The sequence below is a fragment of the Babylonia areolata genome, chromosome 22, assembly GCF_041734735.1.
Source record: "Babylonia areolata isolate BAREFJ2019XMU chromosome 22, ASM4173473v1, whole genome shotgun sequence".
Taxonomy (NCBI): domain Eukaryota; kingdom Metazoa; phylum Mollusca; class Gastropoda; order Neogastropoda; family Buccinidae; genus Babylonia; species Babylonia areolata.
The window spans coordinates 4397324-4425277 of record NC_134897.1 but is presented as its reverse complement, the minus strand read 5'-3'; the positions used below and the strand labels follow the sequence as shown (position 1 = coordinate 4425277).

At 41.7% G+C, this 27954-nt stretch overlaps 1 protein-coding gene across 1 annotated transcript in view; it reads left to right on the top strand.

Moving 5' to 3' along the window:
* Nucleotides 1-27954, top strand: part of LOC143296924 (uncharacterized) — a 127421-nt gene that overhangs the window by 54730 nt on the left and 44737 nt on the right. Inside the window, exons 4-5 of the mRNA XM_076608947.1 lie at nt 11995-12290; nt 13908-14012. Of these exons, the coding sequence (XP_076465062.1) occupies nt 11995-12290; nt 13908-14012 (401 nt within the window). The remainder of the gene's footprint in view (nt 1-11994; nt 12291-13907; nt 14013-27954) is intronic.

Below are 27954 nucleotides of genomic sequence, written 5' to 3'. Positions count from 1 at the left end.
TTTACACCCGACACCAAAACGTTTGCAATAAATAAAACTTCAATGCTTAGTAAAAGAAGTTCCTGTTTGAACAAAAAATGATAATAATGACAGATCCTTTGTTGGGTTGAATATCAGATCAAAGTGCCAAGTTTAGAGAATACAAAATATATAAATATAACAGTAAATGCATTATACTCAATACATAAATAGCTTGGATTTTTTAAAAAGTGTATCACAAGTGAGTCTTGAAGGCTTTGCCTTTCTTGTTAACTGTTGAATTCCAACTGATTCTGTGGATATTTTTATGGCAGTTTTGGGCATAATCCAGTAAGTGATGAGGCGTTCACAAATCTTTCTCTGAATAAATATTGAACGGTGTCCTTCTCCAACTTTCCAGCACATGTTATCGTGTATTGTTGATTGAATATAGGATTGAAGGGGCAGGTCAACAACTTGAAACAAAATGGCGTCGTTCGCGTTCGTGAAGAATATGAGCACACGATTTAAATATGTATGTGTACGCAATTGATTTTTGCCCATGACCTTCAGGACTCAACCAATAGATCTATAAAGACCACTTGGGTGAATGAACATAGTGAAAGCCCTGTAAACTGAGAGTAAAACACACAAGCTTTTCATGTATTGAGTATAATTTCAAAATGTAATGTTTAAGATGAGAAAGATAAGTTTAAAGCAAATTAAGCCCCCTAGCATTAATTACAGATTAATTTCCCTTTTTTACTATCTGCATCAAAGACATACAAAATAAATATAACTTCCATGCTTAGCAAAAGAAGTTCCTGTTTGAACAAAAAATGATAAAAATGACTGCTCTTGTTGTTGTGTCAGAATATCAGATCAAAGTGCCAAGTTTAGAGAATTAAAAAAATATAAACATAACAGTAAATTCAGTTTGTATATAATTTGGTTTCTTTTTATACATTTTTTGTGCCCATCCCAGAGGTGCAATATTGTTTTAAACAAGATGACTGGAAAGAACTGAATTTTTCCTATTTTTATGCCAAATTTGGTGTCAACTAACAAAGTATTTGCAGAGAAAATGGCAATGTTAAAGTTTACCACGGACACAAGACAACCGAACACCAGGTTAAAACATAGACTCACTTTGTTTACACAACAAATCCCAGTTAAAAAGTATCCAGATAAAGTTTTTTTTGTTCAGTGCTTTCTTTTTTGTTTGTTCTGTGTGTGTGTGTGTGTGTGTGTGTGTGTGTGCCGTTTCTTGATTACCCATACATGGAACAGACCGTCAACACACCGAGTTGTGGTCAATGAGACCGGGCAAGAAATGAAGAAAGTGAGGGTTTTTTTTATATTTTTTAAAAATTATTATTATTATTTTTAACACATGCACAAATACGCGTTCATGCACTGACACAGAGCACCTGAGTACATGGGTCAACTAGGAACAGGAAAATCGGGATCACCATTTCGATGGTAGGCGAATCGGGAATAGGCGAATTACACCGAACATACATTTCCACCTTTCGCTACATATCCCTTATTTTTCTTCTTCACAATAATGTGGAATTGAAAGTCTAACTTGGCAAAGAGCCCACATGGACTGGGCCGCTGTCTGAAAAGCGACTAAAAAACATACAAACAACACCCTCCCCCCCCCCGCCCCCCCCCCCCCCCCCCCCCCCCCCCCCCCCAAAAAAAAAAAACCAAACTGGAATGTTCGCGTCTTCACTGACGCTGCTCATGTTGGAGGGTCTTCCTCAGTTTGTAATGCTAACTACACAATTGTTTTGTACTCTTATGAATTATGTGACAGTCAATCGTGACTTTACGCTTTCTTGTACAACAATGTACATTGAAACACACACACATTCTCTCTCTCTCTCTCTCTCTCTCTCTCTCTCACACACACACATACAAAACGTCATGAACTGATATGACGATATCAAAGTAACGTCATTTTCAAAAAGCCCAGTGTTGTTTGTGAATGAGCGTGTGACGTGTTGTGTCTGTGTCTGTTTGAGAGCGTTTAATTTTTTTAAAGTAAGTTTTTATATTTTGTTAAGTACACCGTGTTTCAGTGGCAGTCACGAACGTTATGACACATATACAGTCTGAATAAGGTAAGTGGGAACATTTTGATATTGAATAATAACAGGGACTGACTGACTGAAGCTTTGGCCGGCTGCCTTTCAAATGTCCTTCATTTCTTGATGTTAATCTTGATCTTGTTAGACGCTTGAGGCCTGGTAGTGGCCTGTTCGCCGTTCTGGGCTTGTCACTATACTAAAACCTGCATGCGTGGTTATGACTACAGGCTAGTGGTAGCACTCTGGGTCGTAAACGGTGGGAATACTGGCCCAGTGAGTGTCCAAGCGGCCCATGAAATCAGCTAGTGTTGGAATACTTGTTTGATTTGTTAGTTTTCAGAAAGTGATGTTGACACGATTACCCTACTGTTGTCAGCCAGTAAACATAACAGAAAAAATGTCCTGCAAATTTTGGATTAATGTTAAAGAAATTCTTTTAACGGAAAGTGAGTTAATCAGTTAGTAAGGGGGGACGCTCACTCAGTCTGGCTCCGACTGAGCTATTATTGTCGTCAGTAAGGGGTATAGTAGGTGGTGTCCTAAGTACATTAAATCAGAACTGGCACTAATGAACGCTACCAAAGTGACTCATTAGCAGTGCAGGGTCTCCTCTGGTGCGTGGCCTCCCGGCGATCTAACACCGATAGTTCCCTGTGGACTGCCAACGCTGGGATTGCGAAAATGAGTTAGGGACTGTGAAAAATAAAATTACCTAAATATTATCTATATTTTGCAAATACAAGTAGTATTACAGTTTTGGAGGAAAAACAAAACAAAAACAAACAAAAAACAAACAAAAATCAAAACAAAACAAAAATAGAAGTCTTTTTTGTTCTTCGCAACCACAGTCTGAGTCGCGATATAATTTTGGACAGAAAAAAGAAGAAGAAAAGAGAGAAAGAGAGAGAGAGAGAGAGGAAGAAATGTGCGAAGTGGGGGTTGAAACAACAAAAAACAAAACAAAACAAAACGGGCCTGAGCGCAGATTCGAACCCAGCATGTTCGGTTGTCTTAGTCACTGCACTATTGCGGATCCATGAATGATGTTCAAAAATTGCGGTATTCGAAGTCATGATGATGGAGTCTCCCGTCGGTCCGACGGATGTGCAGGCAGGCAGGCTTATCTGTCGGTGTGTGTCCTCATATGGGAGAAAAGGCCGATTCTGGATGCGCAGCACTTCCCACAGGTGTTGTAAGGGAAAACGTCTTCAGAAGTTGAGCCCTGCTTCCTTCGCTCACGCTTCTCCTTAATGGCCAGCGTTCTCTTGTTTTCAAACGTCTTTATGCCACTAGAGCACAGCATCCTCCAGGGAGAGCGGTCAAGGGCATCAGTTTCCCAGGAAGCGATGTCTATGTCACAGGCTTTGAGGTTTGTCTTCAAGGTGTCCTTGAAGCGCTTGCAGGGTCTTTCAAGTTCACGGTGGCCTTCCTTCAGCTGGCCATACGAAAGCATCTTCGGGATCCTGCTGTCTGTCATGCGGACAAAGTGTCCTGTCCATCGTAGCTGGCACTGGATCAGAGGCTTTCGATGCTGGGCAGGCCGCTCCTCTTTGGGACCTGGAGGTTGGGGACCCCACTTTATGCCGAGGATCTTTCGTAGGCATCTCTGGTGAAACTGCTCAAGTTGTTGAATGTGACGGCGATACGTCGTCCATGTTTCACAGCAGTACAACAGGGTGGTCAGCACAACAGCTCTGTAGGTTTTCATCTTGGTGCTGAGCCTGATGCCATTGTTATTCCACAGCCTGTTGTTGAGCCTGCCAAAGGAGGAGCTGGCCTTGGCGATGCACAGCGTCACTTCTGCATCAAGGGCTCCGTTGCTGCATAGGGTGCTGCCCAGGTAGTTCTGGCGTTCTGTGAGCTAGCTGGTTGATACATGGACTCGGTCTTGCTGAGGCTGATGGTGAGTCCAAAGCGCCTGCAGGAGGTTGTCCATAATGATCTGCATGTCCTCATGGGTGTGTGCAGGAAGCGTGCAGTCATCAGCGAAGAGGAACTCTCTCAACAGCGCCTCAAACACCGTGGATCTGGCATGGAGTCGCCGCAAGTTGAAAAGTTTGCCATCTGTGTGAAACTGAATGATTTACCACAGGGAACGGATCCGACATATCAGTATTTTCCTGCACTCTCGCCTGCATGCCATCGTGGAAAGACGCAATCAGCTGATTAGGCTCTCTGGGCAGCCGAAGTTTAGAAGGCTCTTCCACAGACCATTGGCGGTTCACTGTGTCGAAGGCCTTAGTCAGGTCTACAAAGACCTTGTGGAGCTGCTTGTTCTGCTCACGGCATTTCTCTTGCAACTGGCGTACAACAAACGCCATGTCACCTGTTCCCCTGTCTGAGCGGAAGCCGCACTGTGCTTCAGGGATGACTGTGTCGGAGACATGGTCAACCAGTCTGTTCAGTATAATGCGGGCGAAGATCTTGCCGGCGATGCTGAGGAGAGAGATTCCACGGTGGTTATCGCAGGATGTTTTGTCTCCCTTTCGTTTGTAAATGTGGACAATTGAAGCATCCTTGAAATCCTGGGGGACCTCCCCTCTCTCCCAGATAGACTGGAACAGGGCGGTCAGCTTGTCTGTCAGCACCTCGCCTCCATGTCAGCCTGTATTCCATCCGCTCCTGGTGCTTTTCCTGACGTTGTCAGCTTCAGGGCCTTCGGGGTCTCAGCCTTTGTGAGAGGGGCAGCTAGCGAGTCATTGACTGGTAGCTGTGGGAGGGCTGCAATTACCTCGTCATATACGGATGAGTCCCTGTTGAGGAGGGTGTTGAAGTGCTCTGCCCAGCGGGCAAGGATGTCTTTCTTGTCTGTCAGGAGGGTGGTCTGGTCCAAGGCTCGGACAGGGGTTGATCATGTGACTCTCGGCCCATACACAGCTCGGAAGGTCTTCATGTCGTGAGCATCAGCAGCGGACTGAAGCTCTTCGGACTTTCTCTCCCACCAAGTGTTCTTCATCTTACGCAGCCTCTTCTGTACGAGTTGCTTGGTTTGCAAGAACTGGTTCCCCTTCCTCTGGCAGTCTTTACTGGAAATGTGATCCCGATGCCGTATATGCAGTGTGTTCAGGAGCTTGGAGATTCCAGAGTTGTTCTCGTCAAACCAGAGCTGCGTGGATTTGCTGCTGACCAACAGACTGCTCCTCTCATGCAGCGTGTAATGGAAACACTACCTCTGTCCCTCTGCCGGACAATCACATAGTCCAGCATGTGCCATTGCTTGGAGCGGGGTTGCATCCATGTGTTCTTGTACTTGTCCGCTTGTTGGAAGAGGGTGTTGGTGATGGTCAGTCCATGCTGTGCGCAGAGCGAGAGCTGTCCTAGGACTTTTGGCCATGAGGAGAAGTCCACGCCGACGCGGGCATTGAAATCCCTAAGGATGATCAGCCTGTCCTTTCTGTCTACCACTGAAATGGTGCGGCTGAGCTCCTCGTAGAAAGCTTCTTTGATGTAATCAGGGTTGGTCATCGTTGGGGCATAGCAGCTGATGACTGTGAAGAAGCGATCCTTGGACAGCTTCAGATGCAGGGTCATCAGCCTGTCGTTTATCCCACGTGGAAGGCTGTCAAGCTGTCGTGCAAGTTTGGTTCGTATGGCAAAGCCCACGCCTAAGGTTCTTGGGGTGGCATCTGGCTTCCCAGTGCAGTAGAAGGTGTAGCCCCTTCCAACTTCCTCCAGCCGGGTTTCACCCGCAAACCTGGTTTCGCTCAGGGCTGCTATGTCCACCTGGTAGCGATCAAACATTCTAGCAATGAGCGCTGTGCGTCTTTCTGGTCTGTCGTCTCTGTCCAAGAGGGTGCGAACATTCCAGGCACCCAGAGTCAGGGCATGACTCCTGGTTCTTTTCTTCTGTTGTTTTCGACTACTAGTGTTGGATGTCCAAGTAGGTGCGGTTTCCTGCTAGGTACTAGGTGAGGCAAGCTTTGTTTAGGGATCCTTTTATCTCCCGTTCCCCATGTGGGTAGAGCAGTGCTTTCCCTAAAAAGGGCTGCTCTGACACTGTGGGAGGATACGGGCGCCGCATCTGCCCCAGTCTACGGCGGACGCCCATCACCCCACAGCCGCCTGCGTGCAGAGTCGTGACAAGGAACTGCCAACAACATCCTCTGCCCGTCCCCGTTACCACTTCTCCATCGCCGCAGAGCTTGGAAAGCTGGGTGTTGAAGGGCTAGCTCGTCGTTCCGACATTAGCCTGGTTGCCTGACCAGCACAGGTGCAGATACTGCCACGTGTAGGACGGCCTCGGCAGGTGCAGGTTTTTTCTTCGGAGCTCCGTCTCCTAGGAGGACTTCCAGCCAAGGATAAGAGCTCCCCATGCCCTTTGGTCATCCTCTTCCGCCTTCACAGCCGTTGGGAAAGGTTTCCTCATCCGCCTGGTCCGTCGTTGGGAGATTTCACATGCGGCAGGTAGTACCAGTAGCAAGGGCTATGCCCCTGACCTGACTGTCATAACGCTGTTTAAATCACATTATTTTGGTGTATCTCGGGCATATAAGAATTCTTTAAAGTCCGCGGTAAAGGAGACGTTGCCATCGCCGGAATCACACTGCAACATTTGGCCGTTTTCTCTGGATCTATGATGTGCAAGTTTAGTTACACATGCTGGGGATGTATGACAGTTGATTGAATTTTTCTTTTATGTTAATTCTAGTTAATTGAGTATTCACTTTAAAAGATTCTTATGTAGTAAACATGTTGATGATGTAGTCTGTGTCACTGTATGTGTTCTGTCCAGAATTTGTATTTCTTTCCATTTAATTGCGAACAACAAAAACGAGGTCACGCCGTCTTCAGACTAAGCATCGCCAACGTTACTGCAACTGGGATGCGGTAGGTAATATTGCGTTTTCGGAATCCCGGAAATGACCTGAACAAAATAAACCGTTAATGTTACGGGAATCACGGCTTAATTCGGGATACTTTCAAACTATTACTGGTATGACTGTGAAGATTTTTTTCCTACTATTTTTAAGCCAATTTTGGTGTTGACGAACAATGTATTTCAGAGAAAATGGCAATGTTAAATTTTACCATGGACACACACACACACACACACACACACACACACACACACACACACAATCGACCACTGGGTTAAAATATACTCACTTTGTTTACACAAGTGAGTCAAAAAATGGATGTGGCATGAACATGTGAAAACTTTCAAGCCATGTTTTTTTTAAACAAACAAGGGAACAAACATAAATAAACAAAGAAGACAGCATGCATCGTTAAGAACACATCTCCAGAGGGCAAGAAAGAATGAAGAAATGAAATACAATCAGAAAACTAAACCGGAAAGCTGATATCACACACACACACACACACACACACACACACACACACTTAACGTACGCACGCACGCAAGCACCCCCCCTCCCCCAAGCCAGCTAACGAGGAAGAGATAGAGGGAGAGAGAGAGAGAGAGAGAGGGTAAAAAAAAAAGGTGTATCGATAATGTGGCTGAAAGAAGGAATTTAACATTCATATGATAGGCATTGAAACCATGAAGTGGATATTATCCCACCCGAAGGCATATCAATTAATCATCTTTTTTGTAGTAAGCTGTGGCTTGGGGGCACGCTTCTCTTGATGAATAAACCCACTTGCATCCTCTGTGTTTCAGTACTGGACCCCCATCCCCCCAAACATAAACAATAGCACCATTCATTCAGGACAGCGAATCGGGTGTCGACTGACAAGTGACCACACTCACTAAGCAGCAGAGCAATTCAACAGCAAGCCACCATGTCTGCCTTTGAGGACGAAGCGAGTCTGAACTTAAACAAGGTAACTGTCCTCGCTACGCTCGTTTTTGACTCACTTGTGTAAACAAAGCGAGTATGTTTCAACCCGGTGTTTGGTTGTCTGTGTGCGTGTGTCCGTGGTAAACTGTAACACTGCCATTTTCTCCGGAAATACTTTGCCAATACCTAAATTGGCTTAAACATAGTATGAAAAAAAATCTTCACAGTCATACCAATAACAGGTTGTAAGTCTCCCGAATTAAGCTGTATTTCCGAATCATTAACGGTTTATTTCGTTGAGGTATGTTCCGAAATCCGAAAATTCTAAAAATAGCTTTCCACCGCGTTCGGCTGACTTGAAGGTAGGTTGTGTTCGAAGGGAATTAAAGGGAAAGAGACAAATTCTGGACAGAACACTTACAGCGATACTAACTATACCATCGACGTGTTTACTGGATATAAATATTCTAAAGTGGACACTGAATTAACTGAATAAAAAAACAATTGATTCGATCGTTTCTTTCAGCCCATTGTAGACTGGTTTGTGCAGATCTAGAGATCTACCACGTGTTGCGATGTGCTTGAAGGAGATGGCAACGTCTCCTTTACCACCGAAATAAAAGAATAATCGAGATATAATGAACCACAAAAAAAAAAGAAAAAGAAAAAAAAAAAAAAAAAAAAGATTTGAACGGCGTTACTTCGTCCACTATAATCACATCTGTTTATCGCACGAAGAGGAAAACTTCAAAAATTAGTTATTTGACGTCAGATGTGCCAGCCTTGGGGATTGATCTGCTTGCATCGGAATTGAACATGCGTGGTTCGATTCCGCTGGCATGCCATTTTTTTTTTTTTTTTACATATTTTTTTCTCCTGAGCTTATTTTATATATCATATATGATACAGAGCACTTTTCAACGATTAAAAAAAAGTTTTTTCTCCTCATGATTCCTTTACAGTTTACTGGATAAAGCGCGAAGCATAAGTGAGTCTTGAAGGCTTTGCCTCATATTCTTGTTGTTTTTGTTTTTATCTTGGTGTGTTTTGGCTAAAAAAATGTGCCTGGAACTGCTTGATCAAGTATCTTGCATACTTCGTACTTCTCCTCCTCCTCTTCCTCCTACTATATATATATATATATATATATATATATATATATCACAAGATCCAGATATCTGCTTTAGGTGCTTTACAAAACGCATGGTTTATAAATCACACATTAAATCACTGTTGCTTGTATACACTAAACTATGACTAGCAAACCATACACACATGAACACGATGCATACATATAAACATACATTCAAATATTCAGATATACATAACAGCCCCCCTCCACACACGCGCATACACGCAGTCGGTGTTGGGATGGTTCCCAAAGGCTAATTAGCCCCCAAGGCTGCAGCACTTAGAGCCAGTGCAATTTTGCCTCCCAGTTTGATTCATAGTCCTTCACAAAAGACTAAGCTGTTAATGATTTCCCATGCCAATGGGATAATACAGCTCTCACTTTGCTGTTGGCCAGCTGTAAACTTATGTCAATCTATGATATAAGCTCATACATACTGGCCTTAACACACACACACACACACACACGCACACACACACACATTCGTACTCATACCTGTGTATGTGTACACATACATACGTATACACAAATAGTCTAGCACACCACACGCACAGGAGTATATACCGTTTGGATGGACCTGTCACATCGAAACTTACCGCTGAGGGAAGAGGTTTTGAGGCCAGATTTGAAAGAGGTGAGGGAGTCGGTTTTCAGTGAGTCTATTCCACGTCTTCGGGGATTGAAAAGAAATTTTAAGTTTCCGTAGACTCAACGTTCCAGCTTCTGGGTACGTACCTTCCACTATCATGCAGACAGTCTTCGCCCTGAAAAGGTTCTACATAAAGTCATAAGCATGGTAACAATAAGATACATAGAAAAAAGAGAGAAAGAAAAACGCGCGCGCGCGCGCGCGCACACACACACACACACACACGCACGTGCGCACACACAGACAGAAGCACAAGCATGGTGTTGATAAAATACACAGGAAAATGAAAACAAAGAATACACACACACGAAGTATGCGAAAAAAAATGTAGCAGGTGAACGAGAGAGAGAGAATAGGCGAAACGGGAATGGCGGGTAGGCGAAACAGGACAAAGAGACAAACTCTGAAAAGATAATTGAAGGCACGAACAAGAGTAGGTGAAACGGGAAAAGTCGAATCAGACCTGCTTCCCCGAGACAGCTGCACTGTTTTCAGACTTAACCAGTCACAAAGGGAAAGAAAAAGACGAGCGGATAGAAAGAAACCTGACGCTTGTGGTGTTTCTTTATTGAAGCTTTAGTTTAAACGGGAAGACTGGAACACAGTGGAAGAGAGCAATGACAGTTGAGAGAGTCGGGTCTTGACGAGAGCCGAACAACAGAAAAGCGAGATGAGGTTACTTACCCTTTGCCATATTGTCTCCGTGACTGCTTGTTGAGCCAGCCGATACTGTGCAATTGTAATGTTGCAAATTTCTCTTCACATCAGTTCAATAAACAGTACAGATTAGTTTCCCTCATCTGCATTTTGAATTTTTTCCATTTCATATTAAGATTTGAAATTTAAGGGGGGTGGATATAGGACTTTTTGAATTGAAGTTCACTTTAACAGCCGAGGTTTTAGATATAAAAATGACACAGATATAGGACATGTCGAACTGAAGTTCACTTTAATAGCCGATGTTATATCTGTATATAAATGGCACTGCATTTTAAAATGAAAATAGAATATTTTGTTATTGCCTGTCGCCATAACCGTTTCCCCTTCTCTCAAAGGAGTCAACGAGTCCATGTAACCACCCACTTGTGTAAATGGACGGCATGGGGACAGTAGGCCGCTGACTTCTGATGCAAATGGCCAAGTATCAGCAAGTGATATAAAAAACAACAACAAAAACAATACCGCCAAAACAACATTAGCAACATCAACAGCGTCCCCACTAAAAACAACACAACAAAAACAAACCAGTAACAACATACACACAAAAACAGAAAAGAAACTTTTACCAGCCGCCGTGGCGAAGTGGTTAGCGTCGCGGACTGACGGCTGGGAGGACGCGGGTTCGAATCCCAGCGGAGGTGGGCTTTTCGGCCCGTGGCTGGCTCCTACCCAGAGTTGAGTGCGCTGTGGGCTTAAGTGGGGAGACTGGGACCACACAGTCGAGTGTCATCCACTTCAAGGATGCGTCTTTGGATGTGTTGCTCTAATTAACTGACCAACACTGCAAGTGTCTGTATCTCTCGGGCCTGGTTAACGCCGGGATATCATTATGACAGGAAGCATAGAGTACAGCCTTGTCACGCAGTCCCAAACCAAAATGGACCTCCATAGCAACATTGTCATCGTCATCGTCATCCTCTTCCTCCTTCATCATCATCAATATAAACAAAACAGTCTCAAAGTCTGTGGCCTTTCATGCCTTGCTCTCATGGTGACCTCAGTTTCGATACCCCTCCACTTATGTGCTTGGGGTGAGTCCTGTCAATGTTGTCAGTGTCGTCAGATTCATGGGTGGCTGTTGTTTGAGGGACGTGGTGGCGGTCTCCACTCTGGGAGGGACGCTCACTCAGTCTGGCTCAGCGACTAAGCCATCATTGTCGTTAGTAGGGGGCTTAGTAGATGGTGTCCTAAGTACGTTGAATCAGAACAGGCACCACTGAACACCACCGAAGTGACTCAGCAGCAGTGCAGGGTCTCCTCTGATGTGTGGCATCCTGGCGACCTAACATCGATGGTTCTCTGCGGACTGCCGACGCTGGAACTGTGACGGACGAACCCGGGTGTGGCCGTGTATGGGGGAATCTAAACGAGCGGCGTGGGAGTAATGCCACTGAAATGGTGCAGATGATGGGGCAGCAAAAAACAAAACAAAACAAAAAAACCTTGCCTCAATATCGAATATTATCATGTAACCATTAGCACCCCGCATGCAGTAGCACATGATGTGCGGAAAGATGATTATGATTATGCATTATGCCTTAAAAATATCAGATCGTTGACAAATATATTGCACACGCAGTGGTAAGAACAATGGCAGTATAACTGGACACAGTGTAACGGACGTCGCTTGCTCGCAAGACCCCCGCCAGGCCCATGAAGTAATCACCTTCAGTTATGCCCGTGCTTTGTGCGCAGATCCCCAATGAGACTCTGGACAGGGCGTACTGGCGGAAGCGACTGCCGCCAGCCTTCCGCTTCTTTCTGGAGATACTGTCCCGGGAACTGCTGACCAACTCGCCAAAAGACACCTACACCCATTCAGCACGGTTCTTTGAGGAGCTGCTGATCCAGCGAGACACAGAGCTCAGCCTGCTGCCCTATGAGTCATACCTGCAGAAGATAATGAGGCGCAAAGGCATGGAGCCTCTGCAGAAGCCTATCAACCGGCCCCCGCCCCCCCAGGCTGCTCCCACGGCCAGTTATTCTCACAAGTATGTTGGGGTATGGGTTGGGGTGTGGATTGGGGTGTGAGTTGGGGTGTGGGTTGCGGTAGAAGGTGTCAGGGTTGGAGGTGAGGTGAACTGAGGAGAGGAAATAGAAGTCGGTAGGGAGGGAGGCGGAAGAAAGGAGAGATAATGAGAGAGACGAGACAAAAATAGAGGGTTAAATGTGTTTTGCGGCATTTTTCATGTTAGCCTCGCCCACGCGGATGCAAATAAAAAAAGGGAAAAAAGCAAGAAAAAAAAGGAGAAAAAAATGTTTTCCCCCCATCTTTTTCTTTCTTTATATATATATATATATATATATATATATATATATATATATATATAATGTAAGAAGTGAAAAATCTAACTTTACACTCATCGTTTCAGGAATATATTAGTAAAAAAAAAAAAAAAAAAAAAAAAAAAAAATCCAGAGAAAGAGACAAAAGCAACATCTTTATTGAGGTTTGAACATAAGCCTTTATAGCTTTTTTACATGCTGGCTCGAGAAGGGACAAAATAGAAAAAAGGGGAAAAGAAATGAAAAAAAAAGGAAGGTACAAAAAAAGGAGAAACAAATATGAAAAAAAGATGAAACAAAGTTAACATGAAAAAAAAGTCAACGAAGTTTACACTGACTAATCCTTCAAAAAGAAAAAGGAGTAAATGTCAAAACGCAGATTCGAATGTTAAGGAGTATGATTGGGGGTGCGCGGGTGAGAGATATTTCGTCACTTGCAGTAGGTGAATTACCCCCCTTGGCATTGGAGCTGTACAACTCTATTCGCCAATAAAATTTGCCAGTGAGAGAGAAGAGATAAGGAAAGACAAAACAAGACAAGACAAGACAAATTGTTTATCAACGGGGGTAAAAGATAAGTAAGGAACATGCAAAACTTGCCAAAAGAAAATACAGAGAGATAAGACAGGACACATTCTTTATTTCTTAGGATAATAGATAAGCACTGGAGTGCAGTTTTACATCCAGTCCCCGCCCTAAGTATGATTTACTTTACACGACACTAAATGATAAAAGCCATAAGCATGATGGTCATGAAATGTATTCAGAAAAAGAAACATACATACATCAGAATATTAGAATAAAGTTGCTGAGTTGAGAAGGGACGTGAGAAGAGGGGAGAGAGAAAAGTGGAAGGAAGAGACAGAAAGATGGAGAGGATATGAATAAAGGACCTGTAAACACGCATACATATTATATGAAATGGGTATAATGAATATGATCAAATAACAGAGTGCTGCGAATTACCATGCACAAATCTACTGACAGAGATACAGATAGCAATAAAGGGAGAAAATGCACCTTTCCAGTGGCAGCATGACCACAATGATACCATGAAATTGTCGCAAGTGGGCCAGAGTGAGAGGAGGATTGCTTGGAGCGAGAGTTGGAGGAGGGAGGAGGCAAACAGAAACTGAGACAGAGTGGAAATATGAAATCAATCAAAGTTTGGTTTTTATTTGTTATTTCCAGGCAGGATGGGTGGGGGTGGGGGTGGGGGTACTATACACATAATAATAAATTCTGATTTCGTGAGAGAGAGAGAGAGAGAGATGCTGTTCACTGCGGCAATGCTGACAGGTGTGTCAATTCTACCTTCACAGGTGTGCACGCTGTGGGCAGGACGTCTCCTGTCCGGGCCCCTACAGCCCCACCGCCCCCGCAAACCCGCCCCCCCAGGCTGCTCCGATGGCCAGTTCTTCTCAGAAGTAGGTTGAGGTGACGGTTGGGCTGGGGGGATTTGGAGTCACTTTTGATTTAACCTTGAACTAATTTATAAAAAAGAAAGCAGAAGAAGAAGAAGAAGAAAAGAAATTAATACAGCAGCCCCTTAGATTAATTCATGAGCATTCACATACCAAAAATATAAAACGAGATATTGTGGTTTTGAAATGAAAGAACAACGAGGCTAAGGGAGTAAAGTATTAAAACCAATAAAGAGAACTAACCCGCTCCATTTGAAAGGTACACAACTTAAACGTCAATGCTGCTTGTGCTACCAGTTCAGCTGGCACAAAGGCAAATAAAAGGTACATAGGAACAATCCCAGACACTTTTTTTTCAAAAATGAAGTTCCAGACTTGTCCCTGTATCTGTCATTTGACAGCAGCAACGAGAGAAGAAATGTGTTTACAATTTTATTCAAGACCGGCGTCGCCTTTTAGTTTTGAATATGCTACACAGAATATACATATCGAGGCAACCATATATTTGATTTGTTCTTTCATTTCGAATCAAAAGTCCATCGAGGCAATCATGTATTTGTTCTTTATTGTCTGTATGAAAATCAAGCTATCGGATATACAGCTCGGCAAGTGAGTACTGGATCAACAGCGATTTAACAGCGGCTGGGCCATGGGTCATGCTGTCTGCCACTTTTGATAAAAAAAGAACTCTTTTTTTTCTTGTACATGGTTATACTTTATGCCCAGGGTAGGTCATTGTGTGCATTAAGTATAAAAATCAAAATCAAATCAAATCAGATCAAAAATAATTCATTTAATCCACATGGAAATTATTTTGTGCAGTCACAGGCTCTTTATGAACACATAACATGATAAAAGCAGGAACACTAAAATGTATTAACATTAGTCAAATGAAAAAAATCCACAAATACTGTCCATAGGCTAAACACCAGCCACCCACAGCCACACCCTCTGCACACACAAAGTTAAGACAATAAATTGTTGCACATCAACATGTACAAGGATAGGAAATTGATACAAAAGAAGCTTAGAGGTGAATTACGAAGGGGACAGAGGGAATTCAAGTCAAAAGTAGAGCAACAGTTTCAGACAGGGAGAATGGCAGATGCATGGGATGGGTTAAAAATGATCACTGGAGAAACGAAAAGGAAAACAGTAGCTTGTAAAATGGAAAAGGATGAACAGATTGATTTTTCAAATAAACTGAATGATTTCTACTATCGGTTTGAAAGGAATGAGCTGGGAAGGGAACTGGATAGTGTTATCTCACAGTTGCAGGAAAAGATCAAAGATAGGAACACAGGTGAAGACTTTGAGATCGATGCAAAAGTTGTTGAATCTTTATTTTTAAAACTGAATGTCACGAAGGCAATTGGCCCCGACAATATCTGCGGAAAATTACTGAAAACATGTGCTTCCCAGTTGTGTGACGTGTTCTGTAAAATTTTCAACTGGTCTCTGAAGGACTGCTCTGTCCCCAGCATCTGGAAAAAATCTACTATCTGTCCTATCCCCAAGAAAAAGAACCCAGCCGCACTAAATGATTACCGTCCTGTTGCCCTGACTTCAGTAGTGATGAAATGCTTTGAAAAAATTATTCTCCGACATCTTCTTTCTTTCACTGAACAGCAGCTTGACTCTCGTCAGTTTGCTTATAAAGCACACAGAAGTACTGACGATGCTATCCTAACTCTCCTTCATAATGCTTTCCTTCATTTGAATAACACGGGATCTTTCGTTCGTATCCTTTTTGTTGACTTCTCTTCTGCTTTTAACACAATACAACCTCATCTCCTTGCCCTCAAACTGCTAGGCATGGATGTTGATCCGAAGCTTACTCTTTGGATAGTAAGTTTTCTTCTCAATAGAACTCAGTCCGTCCGCTTTCATTCTGCCCACTCTTCTCTAAAATCTACTTCTACTGGTGCACCCCAAGGTACAGTGCTGTCCCCTGTTCTTTTTACACTGTACACAAATGACTGCAGAGGCACGGAGGAAACTCCTGTCATAAAATATTCTGATGACTCAGCAATTGAAGATCTGTCCAACTCTGATGCTATTTATTTCAGTGAAATTAAAAAGTTCTGTTCCTGGTGTGAGAAAAACTATCTGGATCTCAACGTATTGAAAACAAAAGAAATGTTAATAGATTTTCGGAAAGACCCCTTGCCTGTAGCTGACCTTGTTATTGATGGTCAAACAGTGGAGAGGGTCAATGAATATAAATATTTAGGGACCATCTTAGACAATAAGCTGACTTTTGACAGAAATGTTGATTCCATTCATAAGGAATGTCAATCTAGAATTTTTTGTTTACAGAAGCTTAGAAATGTTGGTATAAATTCAAATATTCTTCAAAGTTATTATCGATGTTGTATCGAGTCCGTGCTTACAGTTTCATTTATGTGCTGGTATGGAAGTTTGGGAGTGAGGAGTAAGCGTGTTTTGAACGATGTCATGAGTGTATGCAGTAAAATTGTGGGAGTGAAACAAGCTAGTATGCAAGAGCTGTATGAAAGTCGAGTGGTTAAAAAAAGCAGGCAGATAGCAACTGACGACACCCATATTTTAGCAAAGTATTATGAGCTGTTGCCATCAGGACGACGCTACAGAACTTTAAAGTTGAAATCCAGAGCTCTGAAGACTTTTATTCCACGTTCAAACCACCTTTTAAATTCTTGAGAACTCTGTGTGTGTGTGTGTGTGTGTGTGTGTGTGTGCGCGCGCGCGCACTCTCATGTGAGACGTGTGAAAGTCCGTGCATGAGACTGAGAGGCTGTACCTTGTTCTAGTTGTGGTGTGTGTGTGTGTGTGTGTGTGTGTGTGTGTGTGTGTGTGTGTGTGTGTGTTTACTGAGCTTAAAACGTGACAATTGGTTATAATGAATGTGCAATATGTAGGAAGAATAATGTGCAATATGCAGGATGAATGTACAATGAATATGTCTAATGCTAACGTCCATATTCTAAATATATTTCTGTTTAATAATTGCGATGTAATAATTAATTGCAATGTTTTTAAAAGCGAATATGTGAAATGCTTTTATTTGAGAACATATGTTTATTACTCTTGTTTAATCAAGTTATCCGCGTGTGTGGGGTGAGTGGTGGGGGGAGGAGGGGGGGCGTGCGGTGCGGGTGTGTGCTGATTATCTGGTTGTGGTTTTCCGCAATTCATCTTTATTCTTATCTTATCTATTATAACCAATGTGTAGTATAGTAAGCTATGTTTATAATTATATTCAAATAATGTTTCTTAATTCTTTCTGTTTTTACATTAAGAATACTAGTTATTACCTGCAGTGTGTGGATGTATGTATGAAACGATGTATGTGATATTTTTTACATTTGTATCTTCGTAATATTTGTAGGGGCTGTTGTTGGCTTTTACAGCTATGGTCACGATGTTGTTTACTTGTCTATGTTGTGATAATGCACCTGACCAAATTTCTCCAGTTGGAGATAATAAAGTTATTCTTATCTTATCTTATGTAGAAAAATAAACGCACCCAACAAATAAATCCATCTCTCTCTCTCTCTCTCTCTCTCTCTCTCCACACACACCACACACAATCTATATATCTCTATATCATATATATCAGTAAAATGTGTACACACAGAGACCCACATATGCACACACTCACAACATATCACGCCAATGAATTCACATAAAAACCATGTGATGTAAAAGATACTCACGTACACACTCGGTAACAGACATTTCTCGTCCAACCACCCCTTCTCAGTGATTTGGGTCATCTTCTACATTAGTTTCTACTGCTTGTGTTTCGCCATAGGCACTTTCATCCTGGTTAAACACAGTCTTGAAATAATTATACCAGTCATTAATGCTAATTTTTTTCTTCCCAAACATTTTTATGCAGACAAAGGTTTACATTCAAAATACAGTATTTCACATTAGGAAGGTACAACAATATACTGCTCCAAGCATCAACCATTCCACATCAAGCATCACACCAGCAGAGCAGCAGATATTCACTTAAACATTGATCTGTGCGATATCATAACGCACGATCCACAATGAAATTGTAGCAATGATAGAATTCAAACTATCCGTCCACACATTGATTGCACTGGTATTGCCGTGCCCATTTCACATCAAAGAAATATAGGCAGGTAAATGGGTTTCCATTCACATATTGTTCTATGTGGTATTTCAATGCTCGGTTCACATCAAAGCAAAACCAAGACAACGATTATTCATTCCTACATTGATTTTAATGCTTAATCACCAGTAACAATAATCATCATCTTTTTGACACAGGTCTTAATCTTGAATGATATATATGTATGGTGCCCATTTCTGCACAAATTTGCTGTATTCCATAGATATTCTTAAAACACAATTGTCAGTTTCATGTGCCTTTTTAAGATCTTTTATAAACATTTGTATTGTTGGATATACTTTATTGATTCTGTTATTGTATATGAAGAGTTTGGCTATCAGTAAAATATGAGAGAAGCAACTATAAGTTTTTGTTTTATTGTCGCACCGAAAAAGCACCAACACATGATTGAGATCAAGCTTATCACAGTTTGGACACTTTTCTTTAAAGTATTGTACAAACTCTGTCCAAAATACTTGTAGATGATTACATTCCCATAGATAATGTAGGATCGTGTCTTTTTCATTTTTACAAAAATCACATTTGTTGTCTGTTAACACTCCCATCAACATAGAATTTGTCACAAGGACACGACAATTAATTTTGATCTGAAACCATTTTAATTTTATTTTTTGTATCTTCCGTGTATTAAAAAAAAGTCTTCCATTCGAGTTCATTTTCAAAAACAATGATCCCAATTTTGCAAGCATTTGGTAGTGCTGGCTTTCCTGTAAATATATCATAAAATGAACGTGTTCCCTATGGAGCTTTTTTTTCGTAATACTATAAGCTATACCTGATACCATAACCCGCTCTATTCTGATTGTTACTTAATATGATATTTAAAAAAAAATTTTTCTCATAAGAAGCTTCTAATTCAGTTTACGATACCAAAGTATTCCATAACTGGAACTGGGTTATGAGTTATATCTTGAAATTTGTGAAAATTAAAAAGAATATTCCATTTCTTTTACTCAATCTTTTACATAATACTAATCGACATTTTTTCTAACCCAATCTTGGAAATACAAAACTTTGCCCTCATCTTACATTTGTTATTGAAAAACAATGGTTCCATCAAAATATTGTGTTCATCATGTACATCCACGGTGTCAAAAATTCTGAATAACTGTGAACGTCTTTTCAAAAAGGGTTTAACATTCGCCCTCCAACTTTGAGTGCTATTTGGCCATATTCCTGTAACATTCCAACCTCTGGACATTCTTTTAACAATGTCTTTTTAATTTCCCTTTAGGACTGAATGACTGGTTGCAGCATTTTTTTTCCAACCATATGAATTTCAGAGATTTTATAAAAGATTGAATGTGTGGAATACATATACCTCCGTTTTGAATACTATATACTGCTACTGATCTTTTTTTTCTTTTTTTTAATCTTTTTTTGTCCGATACAAAATCAAAACACTTTTTTTCGGTTGTCCAGTGGGTTTGGAAGCATAATCAAAAAGTAAATTAACTTAGGTAATATAAGTGACTTAAGAATAGCTACTTTTCCTAGTGGTGTAACAGATCTTTTCATCCATATATTTAATAGCTTTTTTGTCTCATTGAACTTGTCTGTTATATCTAATTTTGCCAGTTTACGTAGGTCATTAGTGAACCACAGCCCAAGGATTATAAACTGTGGTGGATTCCAGTTCATTTTCAAATTCAGTAGTATTACTATTACATTTACTTCACAGCCATGCATTACATGTTTTTTTATTTTTTTTATTATTTTTTATTTTTTAGAACTTAATTTCAATTCTGAGACTGCTTCAAATTCCCCAAGTACTTTGAAGAGTTCTTCATCAGATTTTTTTGTCACCTTCTAGAACGAAAGAAGTGTCGTCAGCAAACTTGCTTATTTTACATTCTGTCTCTGCAATCCTAATCCCTTTTATATTGTTATCCTCACGGATTTTGCACGCCATTATTTTTGAACACAAAATAAATAAATAGGGTGATTAATGGTCATTTTGTCACTTTATGAAAAAAAAAAAGGTTTGTTACTTGCTTCGATGTCTGTGGTTCCATAATGACCCACTAGAAGTAAGCGGAGACATGTTTACAAAATCGTAGTTTGCTGTTTTAAGTTTATGAACATGTACTTCTGCTGTTTAATGGGAACTTCTTCTTCTTCTTCTTCTTTTTTTAAATTTTTTTATACCAGCTGTTACCATTCTTGATTTTACCTTATGCATAAGTATACCTTTATTGTATTTCAGTTTATATTTCAAGGATAAGATGTCAAGCGATTTATCATCTTTGGTTGTTAATGAGCTTGGTTTCAGAATTATAAGTTTTAAGGCACGATGACAGGTCCGAACCAGTGTTTTTAATGTGTTCTCACTTGCGCTGTCCCAGAGTGTTGATGCTTAGTCTAAAAAAGATTGTATACGTGCATGAACGAACTGTTTCAGTGCACGAAAAAAGGAGGAAATATCTTATTTCAGATAACTGAAAAACTCTTTCTGATATGGAATTACTAAGCTGATCTATATGATTAACCCCTGTGTAATTATTTAAGAATACACCTTAGAGCATATGTGAGTATACCATTTCAATAATATTGTTCCCCAAGCAATAACTGGAAAGTTATTTAGTAGATTCTGATGTTTTTGTCCCATAGTTGTGGTCATAAAATTCATTTTTGTGAATTAAAAGACTTTATCAATTTATTGATGTTTTTCTGCAGGTTTACGGATTACTAGGATTGTAAGTTTTGATGACTGAAGTGAATAATTTCCACACCATTAGCTTGGATGTTGTAATTCCTTCACTAACAAACATTATTAATGATTATTTAATTTCTGATGTCTTTCCCGATGTACACAAAATTGCGCTCGTTGAGTCCCTGGCCTGCTAAAGAAACAACCCTGGATTACGACCTCAGACGTTCTGGCCCTGTCTCTAACTGTACTTTGTGTCCAAAATTATCATCACTGAAAAACAACAACTAACTGTTCTCTCCCAGCTTTCAGACCATTTAGCATCAAACTGTCTCTTCTCTTCATTCCAGTCAGCATATTGATCTACACACAGACTGACGCATTTTAGTTAAAAGTGGTAAGCGACCTTTTTTCTCTCTGTTGATGAACGCAAACTGTCTGTTTGACTGTGCTTGATCTGTTGCCTGCTTTCGACACAGCTGACCAAAGTATACTCCTTTCCAAGCTTGAACATGTATTTTGGGATTCGTTAAACGCGTCTGCATTGCTTTTCATCATATCTGTCCTATTGCTTCCAGATTTCCTCTGTGAACAACTTTCGGTCTGATTCAACCATGATCTTCTACGGTGTACCACAAGGCTATGTCCTAGGCCCCGTTCTGTTCGTCCTGAAGACTACTCATTCGGATGAGACGATAAACCGAGGTCCCGTGTGCAGCATGCGCTTAGCGCACGTAAAAGAACCCACGGCAACAAAAGGGTTGTTCCTGGCAAAATTCTGTAGAAAAATCCACTTCGACAGGAAAAACAAATAAAACTGCACGCAGGAAAAATACAAAAAAATGGGTGGCGCTGTAGTGTAGCGACGCGCTCTCCCTGGGGAGAGCAGCCCGAATTTCACACAGAGAAATCTGTTGTGATAAAAAGGAATACAAATACAAATACAAATACTCCTCTTCCTGTTGTAATTTCTGGTCAATTTGTTCTTCACCACTCTTTTGCTGATGTTGCTCAACTACATAAGACTGTAGAACCTAGCCAAACAGACTGTCTAATTCAGTAAATCGAAGGGTGCATTCTTGATGTTAAATCCTGGGTGACATTCAACAAGTTCGATATAAATGATGAAAAAACTGAAGCCATGCTTGTTTCATCTTTAAGAATGCCCTGATCTGTCACTTTCCTTGACCCTGTTGTAGTTGATGATGCCACAATTCAATTCTCTAAATCAGCAAGGACAGTCATTTTGAACTTCAACGGATTAACTACTTTCTGTTGAAACTACAAAACCTCTTAATTCTGCTTTTGTGTTTTCACGAATCAAACTGTAATTTTCTTCTTACAGGATGTCACCATTCAGCGAAATTAAAAAAGAAAACATTTCTAAACAATGCTGTCTGTCCGTCTGATTCTCAGAGTCCTACGTTCTGACCACATTTCTTCTCACCTCCATATTCTGCCCCCCCCCCCACCCCCACCCCCCAGGGGAGAATAATTAAATACAAAGTTGCGTGTTTCTGCTTTTTTTTTTTTTTTGCCAATGGCGGGGGATGTAAGCAATATTTCTCTGTACTTTTGAGTGAAAGATAGAGCATCTGCGTGTAGACACATATAATCATTCTGAGTTTTTTGAGCGACAGAGACAAAACGGTCATACACGTGAAATGTTACATGTCTGTCCGAGTGTGTATGTGTACTTGCCTGAAATCTGATTGAATGACACAGGAAACGAATGGTGAGCACCCAGTGGCAGCCATCAGTCTGCTCTATCCAGGTAGCCAACCTGTTGTGCAAATGACCCCGAGATTGTAAAGTGCTTAGAGCTTGTCCCTGATCGAGTATAGGCGCCATATAAGTATTCATATCAGATATAAGATCTTCAGAGTCATCCGTGAGAGAGACAATGATCGATTAAAAATTTGTCACTTACCAGCCGCCGTGGCGAAGTGGTTAGCGTCGCGGACTGACGGCTGGGAGGACGCGGGTTCGAATCCCAGCGGAGGTGGGTTTTTCGGCCCGTGGCCGGCTCCTACCCAGAGTTGAGTGTGCTGTGGGCTTAAATGGGGAGACTGGGACCACACAGTCGAGTGTCATCCACTTCAAGGATGCGTCTTTGGGTGTGTTGCTCTAATTACCTGACCAACACTGCAAGTGTCTGTATCTCTCGGGCCTGGTTAACGCCGGGATATCATTATGACAGGAAGCGTAGAGTACAGCCTTGTCACGCAGTCCCAAACCAAAATGGACCTCCATAGCAACATCGTCATCATCATCGTCATCCTCCTTCTCCTTCATCGTCATCAATATAAACAAAATAGTCTCAAAGTCTGTGACCCTTCATGCCCTGCTCTCATGGTGACCTCAGTTTCGATGCCCCTCCACTTCCGTGCTTGGGGTGAGTCCTGTCAATGTCGTCAGTGTCGGCAGGTTCATGGGGGGACTGTTGTTTGAGGGACGTGGTGGCGGTCTCCACTCTGGGAGAGACGCTCACTCAGTCTGGCTCCGCGACTAAGCCATTATTGTCGTTAGTAGGGGGCTTAGTAGGTGGTGTCCTAAGTACGTTAAAACAGAACAGGCACCACTGAACACCACCGAAGTGACTCAGCAGCAGTGCAGGGTCTCCTCTGGTGTGTGGCCTCCAGGCGACCTAACATCGATGGTTCCCTGTGGACTGCCGACGCTGGGACTGCGACGGACGAACCCGGGTGTGGCCGTGTATGGGGGAATCTAAATGAGCGGCGTGGGAGTAATGCCACTGAAACGGCGCAGATGATGGGGCGGCAGCGGGGGAAAAAAAAAAAAAAAAAAAAAAAAAAAATTTGTCACTTGCCGATTTTTTTCAGTTCGGACAATACTCATTATACTGGTATACCACACCACCATGCTATCATTTTTGGCGGTGTTCCACTTTTTCTGCTTCCATGAAGAGAATAAAACAAGGACGGATAAAGTAACTATGGTTTGTTTGTAGAAAAAAAAAAGTTTTTAAAAGTGCTCGTCAAATCAGAGATGTAGAACTTCACTACCTTTTGTCTTTTTGATGCAGTGAACATCGATTCACAGCACCGGTGTTTTATTTACAATACCAAATGTAAGTTTGATTAGAAAAAAGCTGCTGTTCATGAAAGACAGCAATTTATGCGCAGTTTCAACTCTTATTTTCATTTCAGAACAGATGACAAAGAGATATAATCTACTATAAAGATTAAGAAGCATTGGGGTATACTCATGCATATAATTCATGTAAAATACCCGAAATGGGAGTTTCCTAATGGGGTCCAAATTAAAGTGAAGCACCGGTCGTGATAAACAATGGCTGCCTGCACGCGGAGAGATTATTCGATGAGAAGTCTATCTTAAAAAAAAAGAAGAAGAAAAAATATACTTTTCATTACCCCGAAAGCATTTGTTTTCACATTACAACACACTGTTGGTAATATTAAGAAACTTGATTGATGGTATATTCTTTAATTACGTTTGTATTATCAGAGTCGTTCCGCTAGATCCAGTGAGCGTGAAGCTGATTTGCTTATTTTGAACCGACTGTCGTTTGTGTTTTATTTGTATGATCAGTGAACGATTTTCACAGTAGTCTGAACCAGTGACATCCACGTTATGTTTTCAATCATTTGTAAACCATGAAATTATTTATTATTTCAAGACTCACCTGCTTCCTCTCTCCTTATCTCTGATATCTTCCATGCCTGTCTGTTCAATGCTCAATCTGTCTGGCCTGATCAAAAGACTGACTATATTTCTGATTTTATTTTTGAAAATAACTTTGATATCGTATTTCTTACCGAAACCTGGTTAAAGTCACAAGGTCACGAACCCAAACTTAAACAACTGACCCCCCCTGGATACAAAACTATGTCACTTCCTCGATTGTCTCGTGGAAGTGGCATCGCCACCGTCTACAGAAACATCTTGGAGTCTTCCCTCTCCTTTTCCCATAACCACGCCTTTCCACATGATACCTTCGAAATGCTAGAAGTCACTCTCAGTGTTCCCGGTCACTCAATCATCTTCTGTTGTCTCTATCGTCCTCCTCTTAGTCGTAAAAACAACCTAACGTCTTCTCAGTTTCACGGTGAGTTCCGAACATTACTTGATTACTACAACCTTCGTTCTGGCAAACTTATCATCCTCCTTCGATTTTCATTTCGACAACCAAACTTCCTCTGATGTCAAACGCCTATGTCTATATCTGTCCAATCATTCTCTCTCTCAGCTCGTTACAGAACCAACACACAGATCTGGCCATACGTTGGACTGGCTCATCACACGTGAATCTGATGCCATGATTACGTCAGTGACTGTAACTGACGAACTCTCTTCCGACCATTCTGCTGTCATATTCTTGCTTAATATTTCTAAACCTTCTCAAGCTGCTGAACGCCTTTCCAAAATTTCTTCCCGCACCAATGTCTCTACACATCACAACACTGTCCTCTCTCAACTGCTGGATGAACATGCACCCCCCACTACCCGCATGCTCCCTGATAGACCTTCCGCCCCGTGGTACACACAAGACATTCGACTTGCAAAATGCAAACGTCGCCAATTGGAACGGCGATGGCGATCAACAAAACTGAAAGTCCACAATCAAATCTTCCGAAAACAAACAAATAAATAAAGTCAAATATATGATCTCATCAGCGAAGACAAACTTTTTTTCTTCTCAAGTTCTCGATGCCACATCCACCAAATCTCTTTACTCTATCATGTCAAATCTTCTCGGTACTGCAAAAAAAGACTCCTCTTCCTTCTGCCTACACTTTATCTGAACTCCCCAATGTCTTCTCCTTTTTCTTTTTTGACAAAGTCCAGAATATTCGTACCATCTTAGACCAGATGTCTTTCCAACCTACTCATCCTGATCCTCAATTCAACGGCACTCCTCTCCATTCCTTTAATCCATTGACTGAAACAGAAGTTCATGAAATCCTGAAAGAAATGACAAAATCCTGTGAGCTCGATCCTATACCAGCCTTGGTCTTTTCCCAGTGTGTCTCACAGCTTCTCCCCACAATCACCAATATTGTCAACTCATCCCTTCTCACTGGAACGTTTCCATCCACTTTCAAAACTGCAATCGTCCGGCCTCTACTGAAGAAACCCAACCTTGACGCAAACATTTTGAAAAAAACTATCGACCAGTTTCTTATCTTCCATTCATGTCCAAACTCTTTGAAAAAGCTGTCCTCAAGCAGCTCAACAACCACCTTTGTTTCAACAGTCTCATCCATCCATTTCAGTCTGCCTATCGCGCTGACCACAGCACCGAAACCACTCTCCTCCACATTCTGAACAATCTACTGATAGCGTCCGACTCGGGAAAAAATTCCCTTCTCACTCTTCTCGACTTGTCAGCCGCCTTTGACACGATAGACCATTCAATCCGTCTTTCCCGTCTTCATTTTACATTTTGGTATCAACGGCACTATTCTAAACTGGTTCAAATCTTATCTCACTGATCGATTCCAGTCTGTCATTGTTGATCATTTCCAATCTGAACCCGTTAAAATCGAACATGGAGTCCCACAGGGATCTGTTTTAGGCCCAGTGCTCTTCACACTGTACAGTGCTCCTCTCGCTGAAATTATCAACCGCCATAATATCAGTCATCATTCTTATGCTGATGACACTCAACTCCAGAAGAGTGATACCCCTGAAAAATGGTTGTCGCTCTTGCAAGAAACATCCAACTGCTTCCTGGACATTCAAAACTGGATGACTCGAAATAAGTTACAATTGAACGCGGACAAAACTGAAGCAATGATCATACGAACTAAACAAAAACTGTCTTCCATCACAGTTGACACAATCAAACTTGGCAGTACATCCATACCTCTTTCCAGGTCAGTCAGGAACCTCGGTGTTGTCCTTGACAATACACTGTCCATGCAAAAATTTATCAGTCAGACATGTCAGTCCTGCTACTGTCGACTGCGGCGCATCAGTGCCGTCCGGAAATACCTGTCCACTGACGCAACATCTAGCTTGTCGTTTCTCTCATTCTCTCTCGCCTTGACTACTGTAACTCTCTATTGTCTGGTTTGCCTGCTTCATCCATTCAGTCCCTTCAGCGCATACAAAACTCTGCTGCCCGACTCGTCCTCAGAAAGAAAAGATCTGAGCACATCACTCCTCTTTTGCAACATCTCCACTGGCTCCCTGTCTCACACCGAATAAAGTACAAGATCAGCAATCTATGTTATAGATGTATTCACAAAACTGTCCCTTCCTATCTCTGCGGCTGCCTTCACCTCTACACTCCATCTCGCTCACTACGATCGGCTTCGGATCCACTCTGTTTACGCATACCCAGATTCAAACACTCGACTGTTGGCCGCCGTTCTGGACTCTGGACCTTGCAATTGGAATGAACTTCCTCTTTCGCTTCGTCAAGTCCCCACACTCAGCTCTTTCAAGTCTGGCCTTTAAACCCACCTCTTCCCAAAACAGCCTCCCTTGCCTGCCTTTTCCTTGTCTTTAGTTTCTAGTTTTAGAGTTGTGCATGCGTGTGATTCACTGGTGCGAAAGCGCTTTGATTTGTCTCTGCACAAGATTCAGCGCTATATAAATACCATTATTATTATTATTATAAACAACCATCTGCTGCTCCAATGAATGAATGATGCTTTGAAGGATTAAAAAAAATGTATGATCGCATGTTCTTGTCAAGTTGTGTCGTAACATGGTTTACATATCAGTACTGTCAACTCCCCCTCCCTCCCCTCTCTCACTTTTGATTGTTGCTGTTCAGCAAGAATCACGCGTGAACCATGACTTTGCTTGTTAGTAGAAGCAAAAGAAAAGCATAGAACACATGGACTATTTGTAAGCAAACTACTGATGTTTTCCTGATAATGATGGATAACCAGACTCTCTAAGTCCCTGATGTACATCGTTGAGCATTTTGTTGTCTTGCTGTTTGGTTGACGTTATCTAGGTCAGACAGCCTCTCCTCGCCAAAGAAAAGAAAACTTTGGAAAATACTGCAACCACATCAGCAGCTCTTTAACGGCACGCAAAGAGAACACTTTACCAGAGAGAGTGCTTACATCTGGAGACAGAACGGTGGGGATTGCAAAAAGGAGATGGAAAGATTGGCGACTTTTGTGGACCATTCTATCTCAAGCTCA